The sequence below is a fragment of the Atractosteus spatula genome, chromosome 3 (assembly GCF_055471065.1).
Source record: "Atractosteus spatula isolate fAtrSpa1 chromosome 3, fAtrSpa1.hap1, whole genome shotgun sequence".
Taxonomy (NCBI): domain Eukaryota; kingdom Metazoa; phylum Chordata; class Actinopteri; order Semionotiformes; family Lepisosteidae; genus Atractosteus; species Atractosteus spatula.
Window position 1 is genome coordinate 71,468,713 of NC_142708.1, and position 20,030 is coordinate 71,488,742.

Below are 20,030 nucleotides of genomic sequence, written 5' to 3' on the forward strand. Positions count from 1 at the left end.
TTCCTTCTTGTTTTCTTTTGAATTTCATTCAGAAAAGAACTTCTCCTTTCTGATTTTCGCAGTGGAAATCTTACCGCCCCCCCCCCCCCCACTTGACGGTCTTAATGCCTTTCTCTCTCTGCGGCTGAAGACAGCCCTCCCTTAGCTGGGCTGCCTGTTCTGCCCCCCCCCCCTCGGTAGTTAGTTAATGGATGCAGAGGTATTAATGGTTATAACTATCCTGAGTTATTAGGAGCCCTATGGAGATGACTAGGAGTGGCCCACACATACAGTTAAATGGAAGTTTAGACTGTTCTACTGTACTGGGACTGTAGCCCCTACTGTAACAGGACTGTTCTACTGCACTGGGACTGTAGCTCCTAGTGTAACAGGACTGTTCTCCTGCACTGGGACTGTAGCTCCTATTGTAACAGGACTGTTCTCCTGCACTGGGACTGGAGCTCCTATTGTAACAGGACTGTTCTACTGTACTGGGACTGTAGCCCCTATTGTAACAGGACTGTTCTACTGTACTGTTACTGTAGCCCTTTCTTGTAAAAGGACTGATCTTCTCTCATAGTACCTTATATAATGTTATTTTAATGTTATTAGTATTAAAATCACATTACACCAGTGCCCTAACTGTACATACAGTCACCCTGTCATTGTGCTCCTGTGCAAGTGCTTGGTGCAGAACAGCACAGGATGCTGAACAAGCTAAGTCTCCCTGACCCAGGGCAGATTTCTTTCATCAGATAACATCACACTGCTGTCGTTACCACTTCAAGGAAATTATAAAGAAAGAGATAGAGGAAGACAGAAAGACCAGAAAATTACATAGAACAAGAGAAAAAGAACTAAAAGGCAAGAGAAAAGAGAAGGAAATGTACACAATAATCTGTTTCTCCACAGCAGACAGGACAGACCTGCGACTCAAGCAACAGGCAGACAGCAGAAATACTATAGATCTAAAGACAGACAGGCCCTACTATCACAGCAGATGGATAGGCCTAGCCTTTTATAGTGACTATGTCCTCTTACCATAACAGTGAGACACACAAGCCTGTGGAGTACACTAACATTGTGCAGTCTAGTTTCTTACAGTCTAAGTGAGGTATGAGGTATGGTACACTGACACAGCCCAGTCACAGGGCTCTAGACTCTTACAGTCCCTGTGGAGTCCAGTACACTGACACGGCCCAGTCACAGGGCTCTAGACTCTCACAGTCCCTGTGGAGTCCAGTACACTGACACAGCCCAGTCACAGGGCTCTGGACTCTTACAGTCCCTGTGGAGTCCAGCATACTGACACAGCCCAGTCACAGGGCTCTAGACTCTTACAGTCCATGTGGAGTCCAGTACACTGACACAGCCCAGTCACAGGGCTCTAGACTCTTACAGTCCCTGTGGAGTCCAGTCACTGACACAGTCCAGTCACAGGGCTCTAGACTCTCACAGTCCCTGTGGAGTCCAGCACACTGACACAGCCCAGTCACAGGGCTCTAGACTCTTACAGTCCCTGTGGAGTCCAGCACACTGACACAGCCCAGTCACAGGGCTCTAGACTCTTACAGTCCCTGTGGAGTCCAGCACACTGACACAGCCCAGTCACAGGGCTCTAGACTCTTACAGTCCCTGTGGAGTCCAGTACACTGACACAGCCCAGTCACAGGGCTCTAGACTCTTACAGTCCCTGTGGAGTCCAGTACACTGACACAGCCCAGTCACAGGGCTCTAGACTCTTACAGTCCCTGTGGAGTCCAGTACACTGACACAGTCCAGTCACAGGGCTCTAGACTCTCACAGTCACTGTGGAGTCCAGCACACTGACACAGCCCAGTCACAGGGCTCTAGACTCTTACAGTCCCTGTGGAGTCCAGTACACTGACACAGTCCAGTCACAGGGCTCTAGACTCTTACAGTCCCTGTGGAGTCCAGTACACTGACACAGCCCAGTCACAGGGCTCTAGACTCTTACAGTCCCTGTGGAGTCCAGTACACTGACACAGCCCAGTCACAGGGCTCTAGACTCTTACAGTCCCTGTGGAGTCCAGTACACTGACACAGTCCAGTCACAGGGCTCTAGACTCTTACAGTCCCTGTGGAGTTCAGCACACTGACACAGCCCAGTCACAGGGCTCTAGACTCTTACAGTCCCTGTGGAGTCCAGTACACTGACACAGCCCAGTCACAGGGCTCTAGACTCTTACAGTCCCTGTGGAGTCCAGTACACTGACACAGTCCAGTCACAGGGCTCTAGACTCTCACAGTCACTGTGGAGTCCAGTACACTGACACAGCCCAGTCACAGGGCTCTGGACTCTTACAGTCCCTGTGGAGTCCAGCACACTGACACAGCCCAGTCACAGGGCTCTAGACTCTTACAGTCCCTGTGGAGTCCAGTACACTGACACAGTCCAGTCACAGGGCTCTAGACTCTTACAGTCGCTGTGGAGTCCAGCACACTGACACAGCCCAGTCACAGGGCTCTAGACTCTTACAGTCCCTGTGGAGTCCAGTACACTGACACAGCCCAGTCACAGGGCTCTAGACTCTTACAGTCCCTGTGGAGTCCAGTACACTGACACAGTCCAGTCACAGGGCTCTAGACTCTTACAGTCCCTGTGGAGTCCAGCACACTGACACAGCCCAGTCACAGGGCTCTAGACTCTTACAGTCCCTGTGGAGTCCAGCACACTGACACAGCCCAGTCACAGGGCTCTAGACTCTTACAGTCCCTGTGGAGTCCAGTGCACTGACACAGCCCAGTCACAGGGCTCTAGACTCTTACAGTCCCTGTGGAGTCCAGCACACTGACACAGCCCAGTCACAGGGCTCTAGACTCTTACAGTCCCTGTGGAGTCCAGTACACTGACACAGCCCAGTCACAGGGCTCTAGACTCTTACAGTCCCTGTGGAGTCCAGTGCACTGACACAGCCCAGTCACAGGGCTGTTGCTCTGGATTGTACCCAGCAGAGATGAGTGCATGCTGAGCTGTGCGGCCCAGGCGATGCGGGTCCGAGCCCACTGTTAGAGGGACTCTCGGCTTAGCGCCACCGTGCCTAGGTTGAGGACCAGACAGACTGGGCTCACCCAGGTCTTGCGGGGTGACGTCAGCGGGGGACACAGAGACACAATTCCAGCCTGAGCTGGTATCCAGTCAGAGAGAGAATATCGGGCGCGCGGAAGCGAGTGTTTTTACTGCGGACTGGCAGACGGGCTCGATGGGTGACTGCATGAGTGAAGAGGGGGTGTTGAAAAGGGTTCGGACATTCCTTCAGCTAGGGGCATGGCTATTAGAGCTCCAGTGCTCTGAGACTGTGGTGGGTGCGTGCAGGCACACACACACGCACCACACTGGCACAGCTGAGGCCCCCTCCCAGGCCTGGCCAACAATGAGAGCACACGTGTGCAGCCACAAGAACAGAGGCACCACAATCAACTGGGCTCCCCAGTGCCCCGGAAGCACATGAGCCTGTCACAGCCCCTCCTCGCTGTGTCCTGGGGGTCGCTTCAGTGCAATCTGAAGTGTTTCAACTTCCCCCTGGCTGGGATGAATAAGCAGTCAATCATCATTCCCGCACCCTTTAACAGGCTTACATAAGGGCATGTACAACTGAAAACAAAAGGACCCTTACTACATAAAGGGTTGTGGGAGTATGGAACAAGCTGTCCAGTCATTGTGTTGAATCCGATACCCCCGCACCTTCAAGTAATAGATAATGAGCTGGATGATATCAAGGGGTCAATAAGCTACTAACTACCAAACAGGCTGGGGGCTCTCTGTTATAACCTTTCTTGCGTTCTTACGACAGCCTTCGACATGCCTGTTAAGTCCGACAGCAACTCTCCTGGAGGCAGGAGGGGTGTTCCTGTCAGAAACTGAGCACATGTAATTCTGCAGACTCCCATCGGCTCCTTGACTCAGACTTCCACCTGCTGCTGTGTTAAGACCACCTCAGTGGCACCCGTCCCCACTCGTGCACAGCAGAGAGCAAGCTGTCAGTGCAGGTTCTGCGTCAGACGTGTTAGCACTGTGTCCAGAATGTTATGCTACAGAAGAAAAGGGTATGCACGTATAGACCAGTTTTTGTACGTATGGGTAAAGCAAGTGCAAACTGTTATGTAAATGGGGATGATTGTGTGCGACGGCAAACAGCTCTGAATTCCCCCCTTCCTCCCCTCGGCCCTCTCAACAACGGAAAGCAAAACCAAGAAAAAAAAAGGTTGCATTTTCTAAGCTTGAAACTTTTTACAAACCACAGTTTGCGACATACAAAACCACACAGACAGAGCACTGCTCTCTTCTGCACTGGACTGAGAAGATACTCTTAACTGAAACAAGCTGACACACATTCTCACTAACGTTGTACGGCCTCACTGGGACACAGTACAGCCACCTTCTCACCGACATTGTACAGTCTCACTGAGACACACTGTGCAGGCTAAATGATACAGTACAATGAGAGACTTGCTGACAATTTGAGACTAACATATACTGACACGATGAAACTAAGACACACTTTCTGATACATTGAAAGACACTAACACACACACATTGATAATGAGTTTCTGATATGTTGACACACACTGATAACTGACTTTCTGATACATTGAGACACACACTGTTACTTTCTGATACATGGACACAACAATACTGATACTGGCTTTCTGATACACTGCCACGCACACTATCACACACACAGACTTTCTGATAAATTAACACACACTGTCACATGCTCACTCTCTGATACACTGATATACTGATACATACACACTTTCTAATACACTGACACACTGACCATGAGTTTCTGATACACTGACACACAGTGATACACTGCCACACACTTTCTGATACACTGCCACACACACTGGTACATTGACAGAAACACTGACACAAACACTAGTACACTGACATACACTGATACACACACACACAGTGATACACTGCCACACACTTTCTGATACACTGACACACACACTGGTACATTGACAGAAACACTGACACAAACACTAGTACACTGACATACACTGCCACACACACACACACGCCGACGGGCTGCACGCACAGTTCGTACCTCTTACTGTCTTTGCGATTCATGGTGCGGCTCTCCACTCTGCCCTCCTCCTCTGCGCGTGGCTCCTGTGGACATGGGGGGTGCGTGGGCACCCTAGGGCTCCATGCCAGCGCCCTCCTGCGCTCGCTTCGCGGCGGGCAAACGGCGTCCTGGAAGGGGCGCAGCGCTCACGGGAGTGAGACTGCAGGGCGTTCGAGTTCCGCAGCCTGGCGGCTCCAGGGCAGCAGCCGTTACTCGCGCACAGCAGCTCCCCGCCGGGCTCCAGACGGGGCCGGAGCCAAACGCCAAATAAACACAGATCCAGAAGGACAGGGACCGGAGCGACCGGGATCGCCCGTAAACAAAACCTGGACCAACCCACAACACGGCAGCAACGAGGCACAAACTCCCCAGCCAGCCAGCCGTTCCAGTTCAGAAAGCCTGTTCTCTGAAATAGAGGAACTGTCTCTGACAGAGACGGGGACCGGCTGTACTGCACACTCAGAGAGAGAGAGAGGGAGAGAGAGAGGGACAGAGGGTGACAGAGAGAGAGAGAGTGTGATCTGTATAGAGAGATAGGGAACCTGCAGAGCACTCACTGTGAAGCCCTCAGGCCAGTGCAGAGTGAACCCCAGGGGTACCTGTGTGCAGAGCCCTCACTGTGTGGCCTTCAGGCTGTGAAAGAGTGAACCCCAGGGGTACCTGTGTGCAGAGCTTTACTGTGTGGCCTTCAGGCTGTGACAGGGTGAACCCCAGGGATACCTGTGTGAAGAACTCTCACTGTGAAGCCCTCAGGCTGGGACAGAGTGTACCCCTGAGGTACCTGTGTTAAGAGCTCTCACTGTGAAGCCCTCAGACTGTGATAAAGTGAACCCCAGGGGTACCTGTGTGCAGAGCTTCACTGTGAAGCCCCCAGGCTGTGACAGAGTGAACCCCAGGGGTACCTGTGTGCAGAGCTTCACTGTGAAGCCCCCAGGCTGTGACAGAGTGAACCCCAGGGGTACCTGTGTGCAGAGCTTCACTGTGTGGCCCTCAGGCTGTGACAGAGTGAACCCCAGGGGTACCTGTGTGTAGAGCCCTCATTATGAGGCCTTCAGGCTGTGACAGAGTGAACCCCAGGGGTACCTGTGTGCAGTGCCTTACTGTGAAGCCCTCAGACTGTGACAGAGTGAACCCCAGGGGTACCTGTGTTCAGTGCCTCACTGTGAAGCCCTCAGACTGTGACAGAGTGAACCCCAGGGGTACCTGTGTGCAGTGCCTCACTGTGAAGCCCTCAGGCTGTGACAGTGAACCCCAGGGGTACCTGTGAGCAGTGCCTTGCTGTGAAGCCCTCAGACTGTGACAGGGTGTACCCCAGGGGTACCTGTGTGCAGTGCCTCACTGTGAAGCCCTCAGGCTGTGACAGTGAACCCCAGGGGTACCTGCATACACAACTGTGACAAGCTGCAATGTACTGGGCAGTCAGTGAGACAGTGTCCATCTCCCAGGAAAACTGAGTTTTAAAGGGTCGACCATGTGTGGGAGAATTAGCAAAGAAGTGAGGAAAGTTGTTCAGTTCACGGGTGTATTCATTCCCATTCGAGAGAGAGTGCATCTCTCTGTCCTAATCCCTCCCGTGTCACAGTGACCACACAGCCTCCCCCCTCCTCACACAGTGAATCAGTGTTTGTGGGGTCTGTGCCCAAAGTGAGCAGCTGAGCTCCCCGAGTGAAAGAGCCCCTTGTTGAAACAGAGGGAGGACAGAGGAAGGGAGAAAGGGGGGAGACAGGGGAAGAGGCTGGAGGAAGAGGCGACAGAGAGGCTGTTCTGTGCTTTTGTCAAAATAAAGCCTCTTCCATTCCATGTGGACTCAGACAGCCAAGTCGCAGAATTCCTAATCACTCCCATCTGGAACTGCCTGTGTTTGTGAGTAAACAGGTACTGGAGGTGTGTTCAGTGTGTGTGAAGGTGTGCTTATGAGTGACTATGAGCAAACGAGTGTGTATTATTTTTATGGGTGTGTTCAGTGTGTGTACAGGTGTGCTTGTGTGTGCTGACGAGTGTGTATTATTTTTATGCGTGTGTGTGTTCAGGTGTGCTTGTGAGTGACTGTGAGCAGACGAGTGTGTAGTATTTTTATGGGGGTGTGTGTGTCCAAGTGTGAGGGCTCGTGTTGGCGTCTTCAAGCAGACAGGTGTGCATTATTGTTATGAGCGTGTGTGTGTGTTTTCAGTAAATTAGAAGAGACTGAAACTGTTAAGACCCCACAAACACAGCAACAAGAGTGCGGGCACAGGTGAGACTGGGCCGAAAGCGGAGGTCAAGATAAGCATTGTCAAACGCGAGGCTCCGGCCTCCAGTGTCTGAAACACGCATATTCACTCATTTATGAAGTCAGCTTTTTGCGCCTGAACACTGGAACCGTCCCGCAGAGCCGTCAGAAGGTTTGAAACGCAACACGGCGACCTGAGCAAGCCGCGCAGGACACGTCGACTGTCGATCTCTGCGAGGGTGTCCGGGCTGAACTCACACGGTGACGAAACCGACAGACACGGCAGAGACGGAGCTGTGCGCTCCAGGTGATTTAAAAAGACAAATCGCGCAGCCACTAACCACAATCGAATCCCCGAATGTCTTCGAAACGGGTGTAAGTTAAGCAAGTAGTAAAGACAAATTCAAACTCGTCCGTACTACTCTGCTGCAGGTGCCACGTCCAGATAGTCAGAATTCCATAAAAACAGGAACTTCTGACAGTACCACCGGTATACACCGGCTCCTGAGAGCCGCTCTCTCACTCGGAGAGCAGAACGAGCCTCCGGACTGTGTAAAGTACACAGGGGGGCGTTTTCCCAGCGTGTTTTTAAACTGGTTGTGCTGTAGTTTTAACACGCGAACACGTGAAAAACACGCGTTAATGACCCCCGGGCTGGTGGAGGGGGTTCGCGCTTTCCCACCGAACCCCGTGGGTTCAACCGTCCCGCGAGGCACAGTCTGTCTGTCACCGGCGACAGAACTAATCCGACAATAAAGTCGTCAGTCTGTCTTGTGACGGGACGCGCACGGCGGCTGCAGGTAAGGCCTTCGGCGTTCAGCGTGCAGGTACGGTACCGATCGCTTTCTCCCGAACCAGCGCGCCCAGAAGCAGAGGTGAGTTCCGGTCGGGCTCGGTGGCCCAAACATCGTCTAACCCCGATGGTCTTCGTGCCTTCCAAGGCGAGCACTGTGCTGCCCGAGACCCGCCATAAAAACGATGCTTGGCGGGCTTTCTTCACGCCCCCGAGCCGCCTCATTTAACCGAACCTATAAGGAGGCTTAATGAGCAGCCCGGAGAGCTCCCTCCCGCGGCTGCTGACGTCACTGCCGCGCCGCTACAGGTGCGAGAGGGGGCGCCCGCCGGCACCGGCACCGGAAGTTGAGCCAGCCCGGAGCGGAGTCGGGGGCGTCATACCGGAAATTTTAAAAACACTCGTTGTCCGGCGACGTTTTCGGCGAGGATGTAAACCAGTGTGGTTTGTGTGAGTGGCATTTTTTTTTCGTTATTCGGGTGTCGTTCTCCGTGTTCCGTTGCGGGCCTGTTCACTGAAACGATCTGATTTTTCTCGACGCCCCCCCCCATCAGGCGGCAGCCGCATCTCTCCCGGAACTTACGTCCCCGCGGGAGCGCGTGCCGGAAGTCTTAGCGATTGACCGGGCTCAGCAAGCCGAAGTCTCGGGCGATGAACCGGGCCGTGGACCGAGTCCAGGCGGCTGCCGTGGTCAGCGCCTTGAAAGCGGCAGGGGTCCGAGTCAAAAACTGGAGGAACTTCGTCAACGGAGACGCTGAGGCAACGGGCTGCCCGACTCCGGTAAACAATCCTCTTTAGGACCTCTTCATCCGTATTTATATCTGTCCTCTCTGCCCGTCTGACTGAATTCAAAGAGCTTTATTGCGATGACTAATGAATTTTAGGTCACTGTGTTTCTGTCCCTGTGGCTCTGGCTGAGTCTGTGTTTCTCTCAGCTGGTCAGACAGCCCGTCTCTGACTGGGTCGTTGTGGTAACTTTCAATAAGCAGGCTTTGATGAACTTCAACACTCTTTACTGTAATTTAAAGAGCAGTTAGGAACACCTCAAATGGCAGTGCAGTCTACTGGCTTGCACTCACTTCTCTAACAAGAAAATGTGGACAACCAACAGATCCTGTTCTGAGGTCAAACGACCTTTGACCTTTAGGTTATGATAATGAACAGCGGGTCAGATGGTATGTCTCTGACTGGGTCTCTCCCTGCAGGTCAGGCGGCCTGTCTCTGGGTGTCTGTCCCCGTGGGTCTGCCAGTGTATCTGTGTTGATAGTGCTCTGTTGAAGTGAAGCTGACTGAGTTTTTCTGTTGGCATCGTTCCTTCTGAAGCGCTTCAGGCCCTAACGACTCTGTTGGTCTGCCAAGATTTCCAGAACAGGCTCTGTAACCTGACAGTTTACCAGCAACGCTGAGCAGGTGCCTCATGTTTCTCACCTCTGCCGTCTCTCTCAGGAGACGGGCGGAAACCGTGTCTTCGCTTTTGGCCGAGACCTCCCCTCCCTGCCGCAGTGCGAGGTGCTGGACGTGGGGGGCACCGTGCCACAGTGAGTACCTGTTTGTCCTCCCCTTACTGAAAACGTCAGTTTCCAGCCGATCCGCATGGGGTGTCATAAGGTTTGTACAAGCGTAGCGAAAGCCAGTCACAAGAGAACAAGGGAAAAGGTTATTGACGACAGCAGTGGTTTCACTCGCCTTCTGCGTGTCTGTAGGTAATCTGGCACAGTCTGGCTCCGTGTGTCCGGCTGCCCGGTCCCTGACCTGCTTGACTCCGGCCAGTCTGGGGTGCTCCGCGTGTCCGGCAGGCCCGGACCCTGGCCGGTCTGGCTCCGCGTGTCCGGCAGGCCCGGACCCTGGCCGGTCTGGCTCCGCGTGTCCGGCAGGCCCGGACCCTGGCCGGTCTGGCTCCGCGTGTCCGGCTGCCATGTCTGGGCTGCTCGGTCCCTGACTGGTCTGTCCTTCTGTGAGGCATGTCATACAGTGGCTTGTCACATTCCTGCCACTGCTTCTCCCTGCATGATTGCCAGTCTTGTTCACAGGCTTTGTGGGTTATCAAGTACATGAAGGTCTGCGTTGGCATCGATGTTTTATTTAGTTTCTAGTGTGATTTTCTTTTGCTCTTTTCATTGTTTGAAATATCTCTTTTCCTTTCTCTCCCTCCAACCTAACTTTTCCTCTTCCAAATCCTTCTCTCCCTCCCTCGGAAGGTTCCTGGTTGATGCCTGCCAGTTCCTCTCCCTCCATCTGGGCACGGAGGGACTCTTCAGAAAGACCGGCTCCCTGACCCGCATTCGTGTCCTCAGGGTAACTGACTGAGAGTGAGAGGGTGGAGTGAGGGGCAGAGGTGGTCAGTATTTCCTCCTGTGTGTGTGAGCCTCGCTCTTCCTGTGCGCCCTGTTGCTTCACTTGCCCGCTCCCTTTCTCAAGCTCCCTTGCTCGTTCTTCCACTTCCTGTTTGGCTGTTAGGGAAGCTCTGTTCCTCTGTGATAAAGGTCAGCTGATGCAATGCCTGGGCCATCGGGCCTGCAGATACTCTGATGACACTCAGTCTGATCACCTGTAGCTTCACATTAACACTCCATTGTGAGACCTGAAGATGCCGTAAAGACACTCAGTCTGATTGTGTCTTCACATTAACACTCCACTAGCTCTGTAGATGCTGTAAAGACACTCAGCTCGTCTCCCTCTCCCCCTGTTTTTCAGGCCCGCCTGGAGCAGGGGGAGCCCCTGTTCCTCCCGCCTCTCTCGGCAGCCCTGCAGCCTTGTGACGTGGCCACCCTCCTGAAGCAGTTCCTGCGTGAGCTTCCCTCCCCCCTCATCCCTCCCGCCCTGCAGGGGGCGCTGTGTCGGGCTCAGGGACTGGGCGGTGAGGACCGGAGGGAGGGAGCCACGCTGCTGCTGACCGCCCTGCTGCCCCCTGCACACGCGCGGGTGCTGCGGTACCTCTGCAGCTTCCTGAGAAGCGCCGCCCAGAGGTGAGAATCAGGTGCTGCAGCCAGAGGGAGACTTTATGAGGTCAGAGAGGAAGCTCATCTCGCTTGTATCCTCAGGCTTCAGCAGGATTCCCATATCAGCAGGATTGTGTAAAGAGGCACCCCAGTCTTCAGTCCAGAAGTCTGCGTTGAGCAGGGTGCTTACCTGCTGTGAAGTTCAGAGAGACTCTCCTTCACTATATCTATATCCCTATCCTGTCTTTTTCCCTTCCACTCCCCCCACCTCTTTCTCTCTCATTGTCTGTCCTTCTGTCTAATATTTCTCTCTCCTTCTGTCATTCTTTCTCTGTGTCTCTTTGTAGCTGGCTGGTACTTTCAGCCCTAAAGAAGAATTTCTAATGTGTCTGGCCTGTGGGGGGGGGGGGTCTGACGGGTATGTGTCTGGCCTGTGGGGGGGGGGTCTGACGGGTATGTGTCTGGCCTGTGGGGTGGAGTCTGACGGGTGTGTGTCTGGCCTGTGGGGTGGAGTCTGACGGGTGTGTGTCTGGCCTGTGGGGTGAAGTCTGACGGGTGTGTGTCTGGCCTGTGGGGTGGAGTCTGACGGGTGTGTGTCTGGCCTGTGGGGTGGAGTCTGACGGGTGTGTGTCCGGGCTGTGGGGTGGAGTCTGATGGGTGTGTGTCTGGCCGGCCTGTGGGGGGGAGTCTGACGGTTGTCTAGTGCTGTTTTAAGAAGTTCAGGAACGTCTTCCTGCTCTGTCCATCCAGGAGCAGTGAGAGCCGGATGGATCTGGGCTCCCTAGCCCTGGTGATCAGCCCCAACCTGATGCAGTGCCCGATATCGGGGTCCAGGCTGGCCGTGGGCACCGAGGCCATGCTGGAGCGCCAGGCTGCGGCGGTGCGGGCACTTATCACACACGCCGAGCATATCGGTGAGTGAGACAGGGATGGAGGGAGTGTGAGGGAGGAGGAGAGAGAGATTGCGCTGGTTGTCCTGTGGTTTAGTCAGTCCGTCATGAGAGTGTCTCTTGGTGTGGGCAGCTCAGAGGGGCTGTTTGTACTTCTCCCCCTCGTCAGCACAGGGTGTAGATGTGTTCACGCCTACAGTACCGATTCCAGGAGGCAAAGTTTGGATTTTTATGTTACTCAAATACAACATTCAGTCTGTTTAATAATAAAACAGTCCAGATTTATTATTAAGTCAATTAAGCATTACACCGTGTAACTGAGAGCTTCCACAGGTAAGTGGGCTTCCAGGGCCACGATTGGGTCCCTTCCCAAAGGAAGCCACAGTTTCGGAAAACAGCTCTTTAAATACGGGAAGGAGAGGTGTCTCGGGAGAGTGAGGGGGTGACTGACCGTTTTGACTGGTCCGTCTTCAGGTGTCATCCCCACATTCATGCTGGAGAAGAAGCAGAGCTTGTTGCTGGGGGCGGAGCCTGGCTGTGTTACACCCCCTGGTGACGCCCTGGAGACAGGGGCGGGGCTGAGAGTGCCCGGCTCGGTGAAGCACCACAGACGCAGTGTGGGCGGTGAGGTGGGGGGGGGGGCGGGGAGTTAGTGCCTAAGGGGTGGTCACAGGGGGTGGAGGTGGTTAGGGCCCACCTCCAGGGAGAGAACTGTGGCAGATGGAAAGAAAGACATGGGGAATCTGGAGGTACCTTCTGGTAGATGAGATGCGGGTGGACATGAATGCATTAGAGCAGTGGTTCTCAAACTGTGGTACGCGTACCTGCAGTGGTACGCAGAGTGCCGCCAGGTGGTACGCCAAATGACCCTGGAACTGTGTCGTGTGCGCTGAAAAATCGGGACGGGTTTTCGTATTTTGTATTTTAATACGTGTTGAATACGCAGCCTACGTACTACGATACAGTGTGCGCTAATACTTCAGTGGACACAAGAGATACTCTGTAATTCTATACCACTCTATAGGAATGCGTGCTATGGATGCAAGTGACCAATTGTATTTAAAAAAAAGCTACTGTATCTCCAGCAAATAGGGAGGAAGGAGAATGTGCGTGATTTTGGAACAATGCCAAGTTGTAAACACAGGAATGCATAGAAATACGTGCTACGAACGCTGGTAATCTTGTGAGCACAGGAAAGCATGATAGATAACAGAAAAATATTTAAGAACTGTTCTAAGTTAATTTGAGAAAAATACACCGAGCGTCTCTGTGTTTCTCTCCCATGCGCATGAAATAAAAACTTCAAATAAATACGGAAATAAAAACGGAAATGCGGAAAAATGCAAGCTTGCGGATTGCTAAAGCAGGTAAGCCACACTATTTTTGAAGAACCTTATTTACCGTTGGCAAAAGAGCTGACACGTATCATGTGTGGAGAAAAAGCTGCTGAACAGCTTGACCTGCTGCTCCCCCGAAAGACACAGTCACTCATATAATTATTGAAATGAAGGATTATATCAAAAGTACACTGATAGAGCGCGTTAAGATGAGGAGATGTTTTTCACTGCAATTAGATGAGTCTGTAGTCGATTTGGCCAATTTGCTCGTTTACGTTAGATACGAGTTTGAGGGTACGTCCCATGAGGACTTTCTGTTCTGTAAGCCGCTACCCACAGGAACTACAGGAGAGCACATATTTCAGCTGCTGAATAAATTTATCGAAGAGAATGGCATCGACTGGATAAAATGTCGGAGTTTGTACAGACGGTGCTAGAGCGATGACAAGCCGACACAGCGGTGTAGGTGCACGAATTAGAGAGGTTGCTGCAGAAATGAATGGACGCATTGCAACATCCACCGCGAGACCTTTACCATCAAGAAAATGCCTGACGATTTAAAATCTGTTAGACTCTGTTGTGAATTGTATCAAGGCTCAAAAAATGAATTCACATCTGCTTTGCTCGACTAATCAGGCTCACCCCTCTCACTGAAATGGTGCTTTTTTATTATTTTTATTTGTTGTTGTTACTGTTTTTTTCTGTAAAACACTTTGAGAAGCCACCTTTAAAGGCGCTATATCAAATAAAGTTTATTATTATAATATTTATTATATGTATGCGCGCTCATGTTGGTCATTGAGAATTTCTGGGGTTCCTATGAGATGATGACTTGTAGGTGGTACTTGGTCCAAAAAGTTTGAGAACCACTGCATTAGAGAATAGGGATGTAGCCAAGGGGGCACTCTGTGAAAGGGAAGATGGTGTAGTTTGGCTAGGCAGTAGGGCAGGATTCTCTAGTTCTCTACCTTTTGTATTCTTTCTGCCTCTCCCTCTCCAACTCTTACCATCTTCTCTTTTTCTCACTCCTCTCAGATTGAAATTTAAAGTTGCTTTATTAGGAGAAACAATTCCACCACCTTTCAACAGTCCATCATGCATTACTTTTCTTGTCTCCCTTCTTCAGAACGGTTTGTGGGGGCATTCAACAAGCTGATGACGTCTCGCACTCCAACTGGCACCCCCGTACCTGTAGACGGGAGGGCAGCAGGGGGGACCCCAGGTATGGTTGCAGTTTTCATCATAGTGTCTGTAAGTGTTCATTGTTGGTGCTTGAGGAGCCCTTAGTCATACCCTCACAGTAACTGAACCAGCAGCTGTGTGGAGTAATGTACAATATGACACAGCCCAGACTGGACCAGTGAACTCTGGACTGTAGGGTTACAGTATGGTACAGACTGGACCGGTGATCTCTGGACTGTAGGGTTACAATATGACACAGACTGGACCAGTGATCTCTGGACTGTAGGGTTACAGTATGATACAGCCCAGTCTGGACCAGTGACCTCTGGACTGCAGGGTTACAGTATGATACAGCCCTGTCTGGACCAGTGACCTCTGGACTGTAGGGTTACAGTATGATACAGCCCAGACTGGACCAGTGAACTCTGGACTGTAGGGTTACAATAGGACACAGACTGGACCAGTGATCTCTGTACTGTAGGGTTACAATATGACACAGACTGGACCAGTGATCTCTGGACTGTATGCCTCAAGCTGTGCATTAACTGGTTGAGTTACTGTTCCCACCAACCATCTGGCTCAGGAAACTATACCTGTTATCTGTCTCTTTATTTTTCTAAAATTGTTGCATTCGTTAGTAGGCTGTATGGGCAAAGAGTCTGACAATGTCATCTGGTATGTAAGAAGTGGTGTGCGACCATGCTGTTCCCTTTCAGGCCAGCAGGGGGAGGCCAGTCCCATGCTTCAGTCTCTCCTCGTCACCAAACGGAAAGCGTTTGAGGACACCGTGCCAGAACCAGAGGGTTCTGCCAGGAAGAGGTACTAGTTAGTGTCTCCACCCAAGTGTCTCTGCCTCACTGCCTCACTTTCCCTGTCTCACTGCTTCAGTCCCAGAGTTTTGCGGACTCGCTCTCTGTTTCGCACTTTGTCTGGCTGTCACTCTTGGTGTATCACTCGCTGTCCTGCTGTAGTGGTCTCGGTTTCTCTCGGGTGCCTGCCTCTCTCTGTCCCTTTGCGGGGTCTGGCTGTGTTTGTGTCTCTCTCTGCCTCCCAATTAAGTGTCCTTGTAGTCACCTCGGCTGGGAGGCTTGGCACACACGCTTGGTGTAACTGTCTTTTTCGTTGCCTTGTGTGCAGGAGATCAATACAGGACCTAAGGGAAGAGAGCCCAGCTGTCTCACTGTCGCCCCCCAGTGGTGAGTGTCCCCTATAGCAGTCCCCGATTTCATTTGGATGGCACATTATCGGTGATTTTTGTAACTGCTTTGGTCCAGCATTTCACACACTGCTTGTGCGGCTTGAGTTATATATATATATATTTTTTTTGGTGGTTTGGTCTTCCTCTCCCTCGGTCTCAGACCCTGTGTGCTCCCAGAGCTCTCCACCCCGTTGCTCCCCTGCCTCTGTCCTGCCCCAGCTGAGGGGGAGCCAGCGCAGGGAGGGCAGCACCCCTAACCGCTCCATCAGGAGCAAGAGGGGCAAGAGAACAGCTGACAAGCGAGCGCAGAGGTCAGTCACGTCTGCAGGATTAACAGTTCTTGTAGGAACAAGGGCAGCTTTCCTAATCCTTATTATTCATGGTTGTTAAACCCTCCTTGAGTGTATGTTTGCTCCATTGTCTGAGCTGCAGTGTGACAGTGCAACAGTTTTCCCCAGTGCTTATTAACCCCACTGTGTATTATGCCCCAGTGTGACGGGTTGTCACACTGTTGTGGGGTGACTGTATTTGACCCGCTGGCTGTGTTTGCCCCAGTGTGACAGTGTATGTGCTGTGTATTTACCCTAGGCCCCCAGCTACCCAGTGTGCAATGAGAGAGGAGAGGGGGGATCGGTTCAGGAGGTCACTGCGACTCTTCTCTCTAAGTGGCTGGGGAGGGCGAGACTCAGGCAGCATTGTGCGTCATTCCTTTACAAATTGCACCTGTCTCTCCAGTCTGTACACCCCCACTGCACCTGTACCCCTCTCTCTACACTTGTCTCCTGTCTGTACACCCCCACTGCGCCTGTACCCCTCTCTCTACACTTGTCTCCTGTCTGTACACAATCACTGCACCTGTACCCCTCTCTCTACACCTGTGTCTCCAGTCTGTACACCCCTACTGCACCTGTATCCCTCTCTCTACACCTGAGTCTCCAGTCTGTACACCCCTACTGCACCTGTACCCCTCTTTCTATACCTGTGTCTCCTGTCTGTACACCCCCACTGCACCTGTACCCCTCTCTCTACACCTGTGTCTCCTGTCTGTACACCCCTACTGCACTTGTCCCTCTCTCTCTATACCTGTGTCTCCTGTCTGTACACCCCCACTGCACCTGTACCCCTCTCTCTACACCTGTCTCTCCTGTCTGTACACAATCACTGCACCTGTCCCTCTCTCTCTACACCTGAGTCTCCAGTCTGTACACCCCTACTGCACCTGTCCCTCTCTATACCTGTGTCTCCAGTGTGTACACCCCCACTGCACCTGTACCCTGTGCCTGTACTGCTCTCCGTAATGCCATCTTTTGCTGCCTTTGTGTTTCACAGTTCTCTGCACAGAATGCAGTATCATTGGCTGAGTAATGGCTTATCTCTGTGTAGACTTTGTTGAAATCAATTTCTCGTTACTGGATCTGCAGGGCTCTGAGTTAGGCAGGAAGAAGGTGACTGACAGCCAGGATGGCCATAACTGCTCCAAAGGGGGTGGGCTCTCTGAAGCTCCTGTCACTCCCGTTGGTGGACCAGAGAGAGGTGGGTGGAGTCTGTTTTATTTTTGTAATTCTACAAGCTGTGTGCTCTCCGACACCGAAACTCCCATTTGACTTGTCCCTCTCTGTCTTCTGCAGTAGTGGTAGTGTGCGAGGTGGATGATGACCCTGACCTCCTGACCTGCAGTTTCGTCGACAGCCCTGGGGACAGCCTGTACCCCGAAACCTTTATCAATGTCTTCCCTGACACCCCAACGCTCACAGCGCAAGCTGAGATGGGCAGCCCTCAGGTCTGGCCATGCGAAACGGAGACAGAGGCAGAGGCCCTGGAAGAGGAGGGAGCTGAAGAGGATCTGGAGACAGAGAGTGGAGAGGAGGAGTGGGAGAGTAGGACAGGGCCTGAGCCAGACAGAGAGGGGGAGAGAGGAGAGGGACAGGAGAGAGGGACTGAGGCCGAAAGCGAGGAGGAGGGGCAGGGAGAGGTTCTGTGTGAGAAAGAGGAAGGGGGTGGAATGCAAGGGAGGAATGGGGAGGAGGAGCTGGAGGGAGAGGTGGGGCTGGAGCACAGAGGGAGAGAGGAAGAGGTGGAGCTGGAGAAAGTGGCAGTATTGGAGCAAGGAAGAGGTAGGGATGCAGAGGCGGAGCTAGAGCAAGGGGCGGGGCTGGAACAAGGACGATGGGAGGATCCAGAGGCGGAGCTAGAGCAAGGGGCGGGGCTGGAACAAGGACGATGGGGGGATGCAGAGGTGGGGTTTGAACAAGGACGATGGGGGGATGCAGAGGCGGGGTTTGAACAAGGACGATGGGGGGATGCAGAGGCGGAGCTAGAGCAAGGGGCGAGGCAGGAACAAGAACGGTGGGGGGGTGCAGAGGCGGGGTTTGAGCAAGGACGATGGGGGGATGCAGAGGTGGGGTTTGAGCAAGGACCATGGGGGGATGCAGAGGCGGAGCTAGAGCAAGGGGCGGGGCTGCAGGAAGGAAGAGGGAGAAAAGAAGACGAAATGGCACATGCAGGGGAGTGGCCATTTTTTGATGTTTTCCGGAGTGACAGCCGGGAGCTCAGACCCCCCAGGCGATCCTACAGCCTGCCCGAAGGCATCTCCATAGAGATGGATGAGAGTGAGGGGGAGGAGGAGAGGTCAGAAGAGTCGAGGAGCACAGCTCTCCAGGGTGATCCCGAGCCAGAGGAAGATCAGGAGCACGGAGAGGAAGAAAGCTGGAGCTACAGAGCACTGAGACCGAGGGAGAAAGAGGAGGAACCGAGAGGAAAGGGTGGGAAAGATGGGGCACACGAAGGGCAGAGAGGGTCAGGATCCGCTAAAGACAGGACCCAACCGCGGGTGTCAGTGGCGGACCGCGTGCGCAGCTTCAACTCCCTCTCCAGCCGGCTGTGGGCTCCCCTCCTCGCCGTGCACCGCCCCTCCCCTCTCTCCACCTCCCCACTTTTCTTCCAGAGGAACTCCGTCCTGCGTGTCGCCCAGAGGTTTGGGGGCGCCGGAGGAGGAGGAGGAGGAGGAGGAGGCGGCGGCTGGGCCACAGGGCCACTGGGGCGCCTGCGCAGGCAGGGTGCAAGGAGGTTCGGGCGATCTCTGAGTCACGAGAGCTCGCTGGGGCTGCTGGAGGGACACGAGGGCCCAGAGCCCCAGTAACCGCTCAAGCACAGCCAGCAGCATGATCCCTATATCCGCACACGCAGCAGCACTGAAGCCCACAGCCAGGACCTGTCCAGCAGCACTGCCAGGAGTCTGGCTACTAGCCACTAGCCTGCAAGAGGAAGTGACATCACCTCTACAGCAGCAGCATCTCAAAGAGATGCTTGGCCACAGCGCGACCTGCGACACCTGCGGGCCCTGCGACAGGGGCTCGGTCCGAACTACAAACGTCCAGTGATGGCCACTGTCAGCAGGACTCTCGGGAGAGCCTGGCAGAATGAACCCCAAATTCTTCAAAACCCTCTGCTGCAACCACATGAAAAGAGCCCTTCTGGAGCCCCTTTATCCCTCACCCAGGCAGCATCTTTCCATGGCGATGCCCTGGTTCCTACAGGTGCCGCAGGGATGTTGTGACTTGTGTCAGATAACAGGAGGCACTGCGGAGTCCTTTTCAGCCACGGCTTGAGTAAAGCTAAGAACACTGGACTTGCCCTTGGCTGCTATAAATACTTTGTCAGTGTTCATTCATTTCTGTGTTAAGTGTTATGTTTGTAAGATTTCTTTTAAATATGTCTTTATTCAGAATAAAAGGTACTATTTTAAAATGTTTTTGGTGTAGATTGACAAAAAGGAAATGGTTTACTCTCCAATCCAGAGATCACTGGTCTAGTCTGTGTCATACTGTAACCCTCTAGTCCAGAGATCACTGGTCCAGTCTGTGTCATACTGTAACCCTACAGTCCAGAGATCACTGGTCCAGTCTGTGTCATATTGTAACCCTACAGTCCAGAGATCACTGGTCCAGTCTGTGTCATGTTGTAACCCTATAGTCCAGAGATCACTGGTCCAGTCTGTGTCATATTGTAACCCTACAGTCCAGAGATCACTGGTCCAGTCTGTGTCATATTGTAACCCTACAGTCCAGGGATCACTGGTCCAGTCTGTGTCCTATTGTAACCCTATAGTCCCGAGATGGCTGGTCCAGTCTGTCATATTGTAACCCTACAGTCCAGAGATCACTGGTCCAGTCTGTGTCATACTGTAACCCTACAGTCCAGAGATCACTGGTCCAGTCTGTGTCATATTGTAGCCCTACAGTCCAGAGATCACTGGTCCAGTCTGTGTCCTATTGTAACCCTATAGTCCAGAGATCACTGGTCCAGTCTGTGTCATATTGTAGCCCTACAGTCCAGAGATCACTGGTCCAGTCTGTGTCATATTGTAACCCTACAGTCCAGAGATCACTGGTCCAGTCTGTGTCC

General features: G+C 52.8%; 2 protein-coding genes across 4 annotated transcripts in view; one reads left to right on the forward strand and one right to left on the reverse strand.

Moving 5' to 3' along the window:
* Positions 1–5,506, reverse strand: part of rasgrp4 (RAS guanyl releasing protein 4) — a 48,494-nt gene extending 42,988 nt beyond the window's left edge. For 2 of the 3 annotated variants that reach the window (XM_088912247.1, XM_088912246.1), the window contains exon 1: positions 5,058–5,500. In XM_088912247.1, coding sequence (XP_088768373.1) covers positions 5,058–5,080 — 23 coding nt within the window. In that variant the 5' untranslated portion in view covers positions 5,081–5,500. Of the gene's footprint in view, positions 1–5,057 lie in introns of all 3 variants that reach the window. The other variant, XM_088912248.1, reaches the window with a different exon arrangement.
* Positions 5,507–8,731: 3,225 nt separating this feature from the next.
* Positions 8,732–18,765, forward strand: LOC148838644 (uncharacterized). Its single transcript, XM_088911781.1, has 14 exons — positions 8,732–8,860; positions 9,527–9,618; positions 10,279–10,375; positions 10,775–11,046; positions 11,770–11,933; positions 12,384–12,533; positions 14,373–14,468; positions 15,145–15,247; positions 15,566–15,624; positions 15,787–15,937; positions 16,215–16,323; positions 17,048–17,159; positions 17,255–17,754; positions 17,809–18,765. The coding sequence occupies exons 1-14, from the start codon at positions 8,732–8,734 to the stop codon at positions 18,763–18,765; spliced, it is 2,991 nt and encodes a 996-aa protein (XP_088767907.1).
* The last annotated feature ends 1,265 nt before the right edge of the window (positions 18,766–20,030 follow it).

What these genes read in the sequence shown, in the direction of transcription:
- LOC148838644 (XM_088911781.1), top strand. Translation starts at nt 8,732, where the DNA reads ATGAACCGGGCCGTGGACCGAGTCCAGGCGGCTGCCGTGGTCAGCGCC. An exon ending in GAGGGTTCTGCCAGGAAGAG is followed by an intron (nt 15,248 to 15,565) that starts GTACTAGTTAGT and finishes CCTTGTGTGCAG; the next exon opens with GAGATCAATACAGGACCTAA. An exon ending in GCTGACAAGCGAGCGCAGAG is followed by an intron (nt 15,938 to 16,214) that starts GTCAGTCACGTC and finishes TATTTACCCTAG; the next exon opens with GCCCCCAGCTACCCAGTGTG.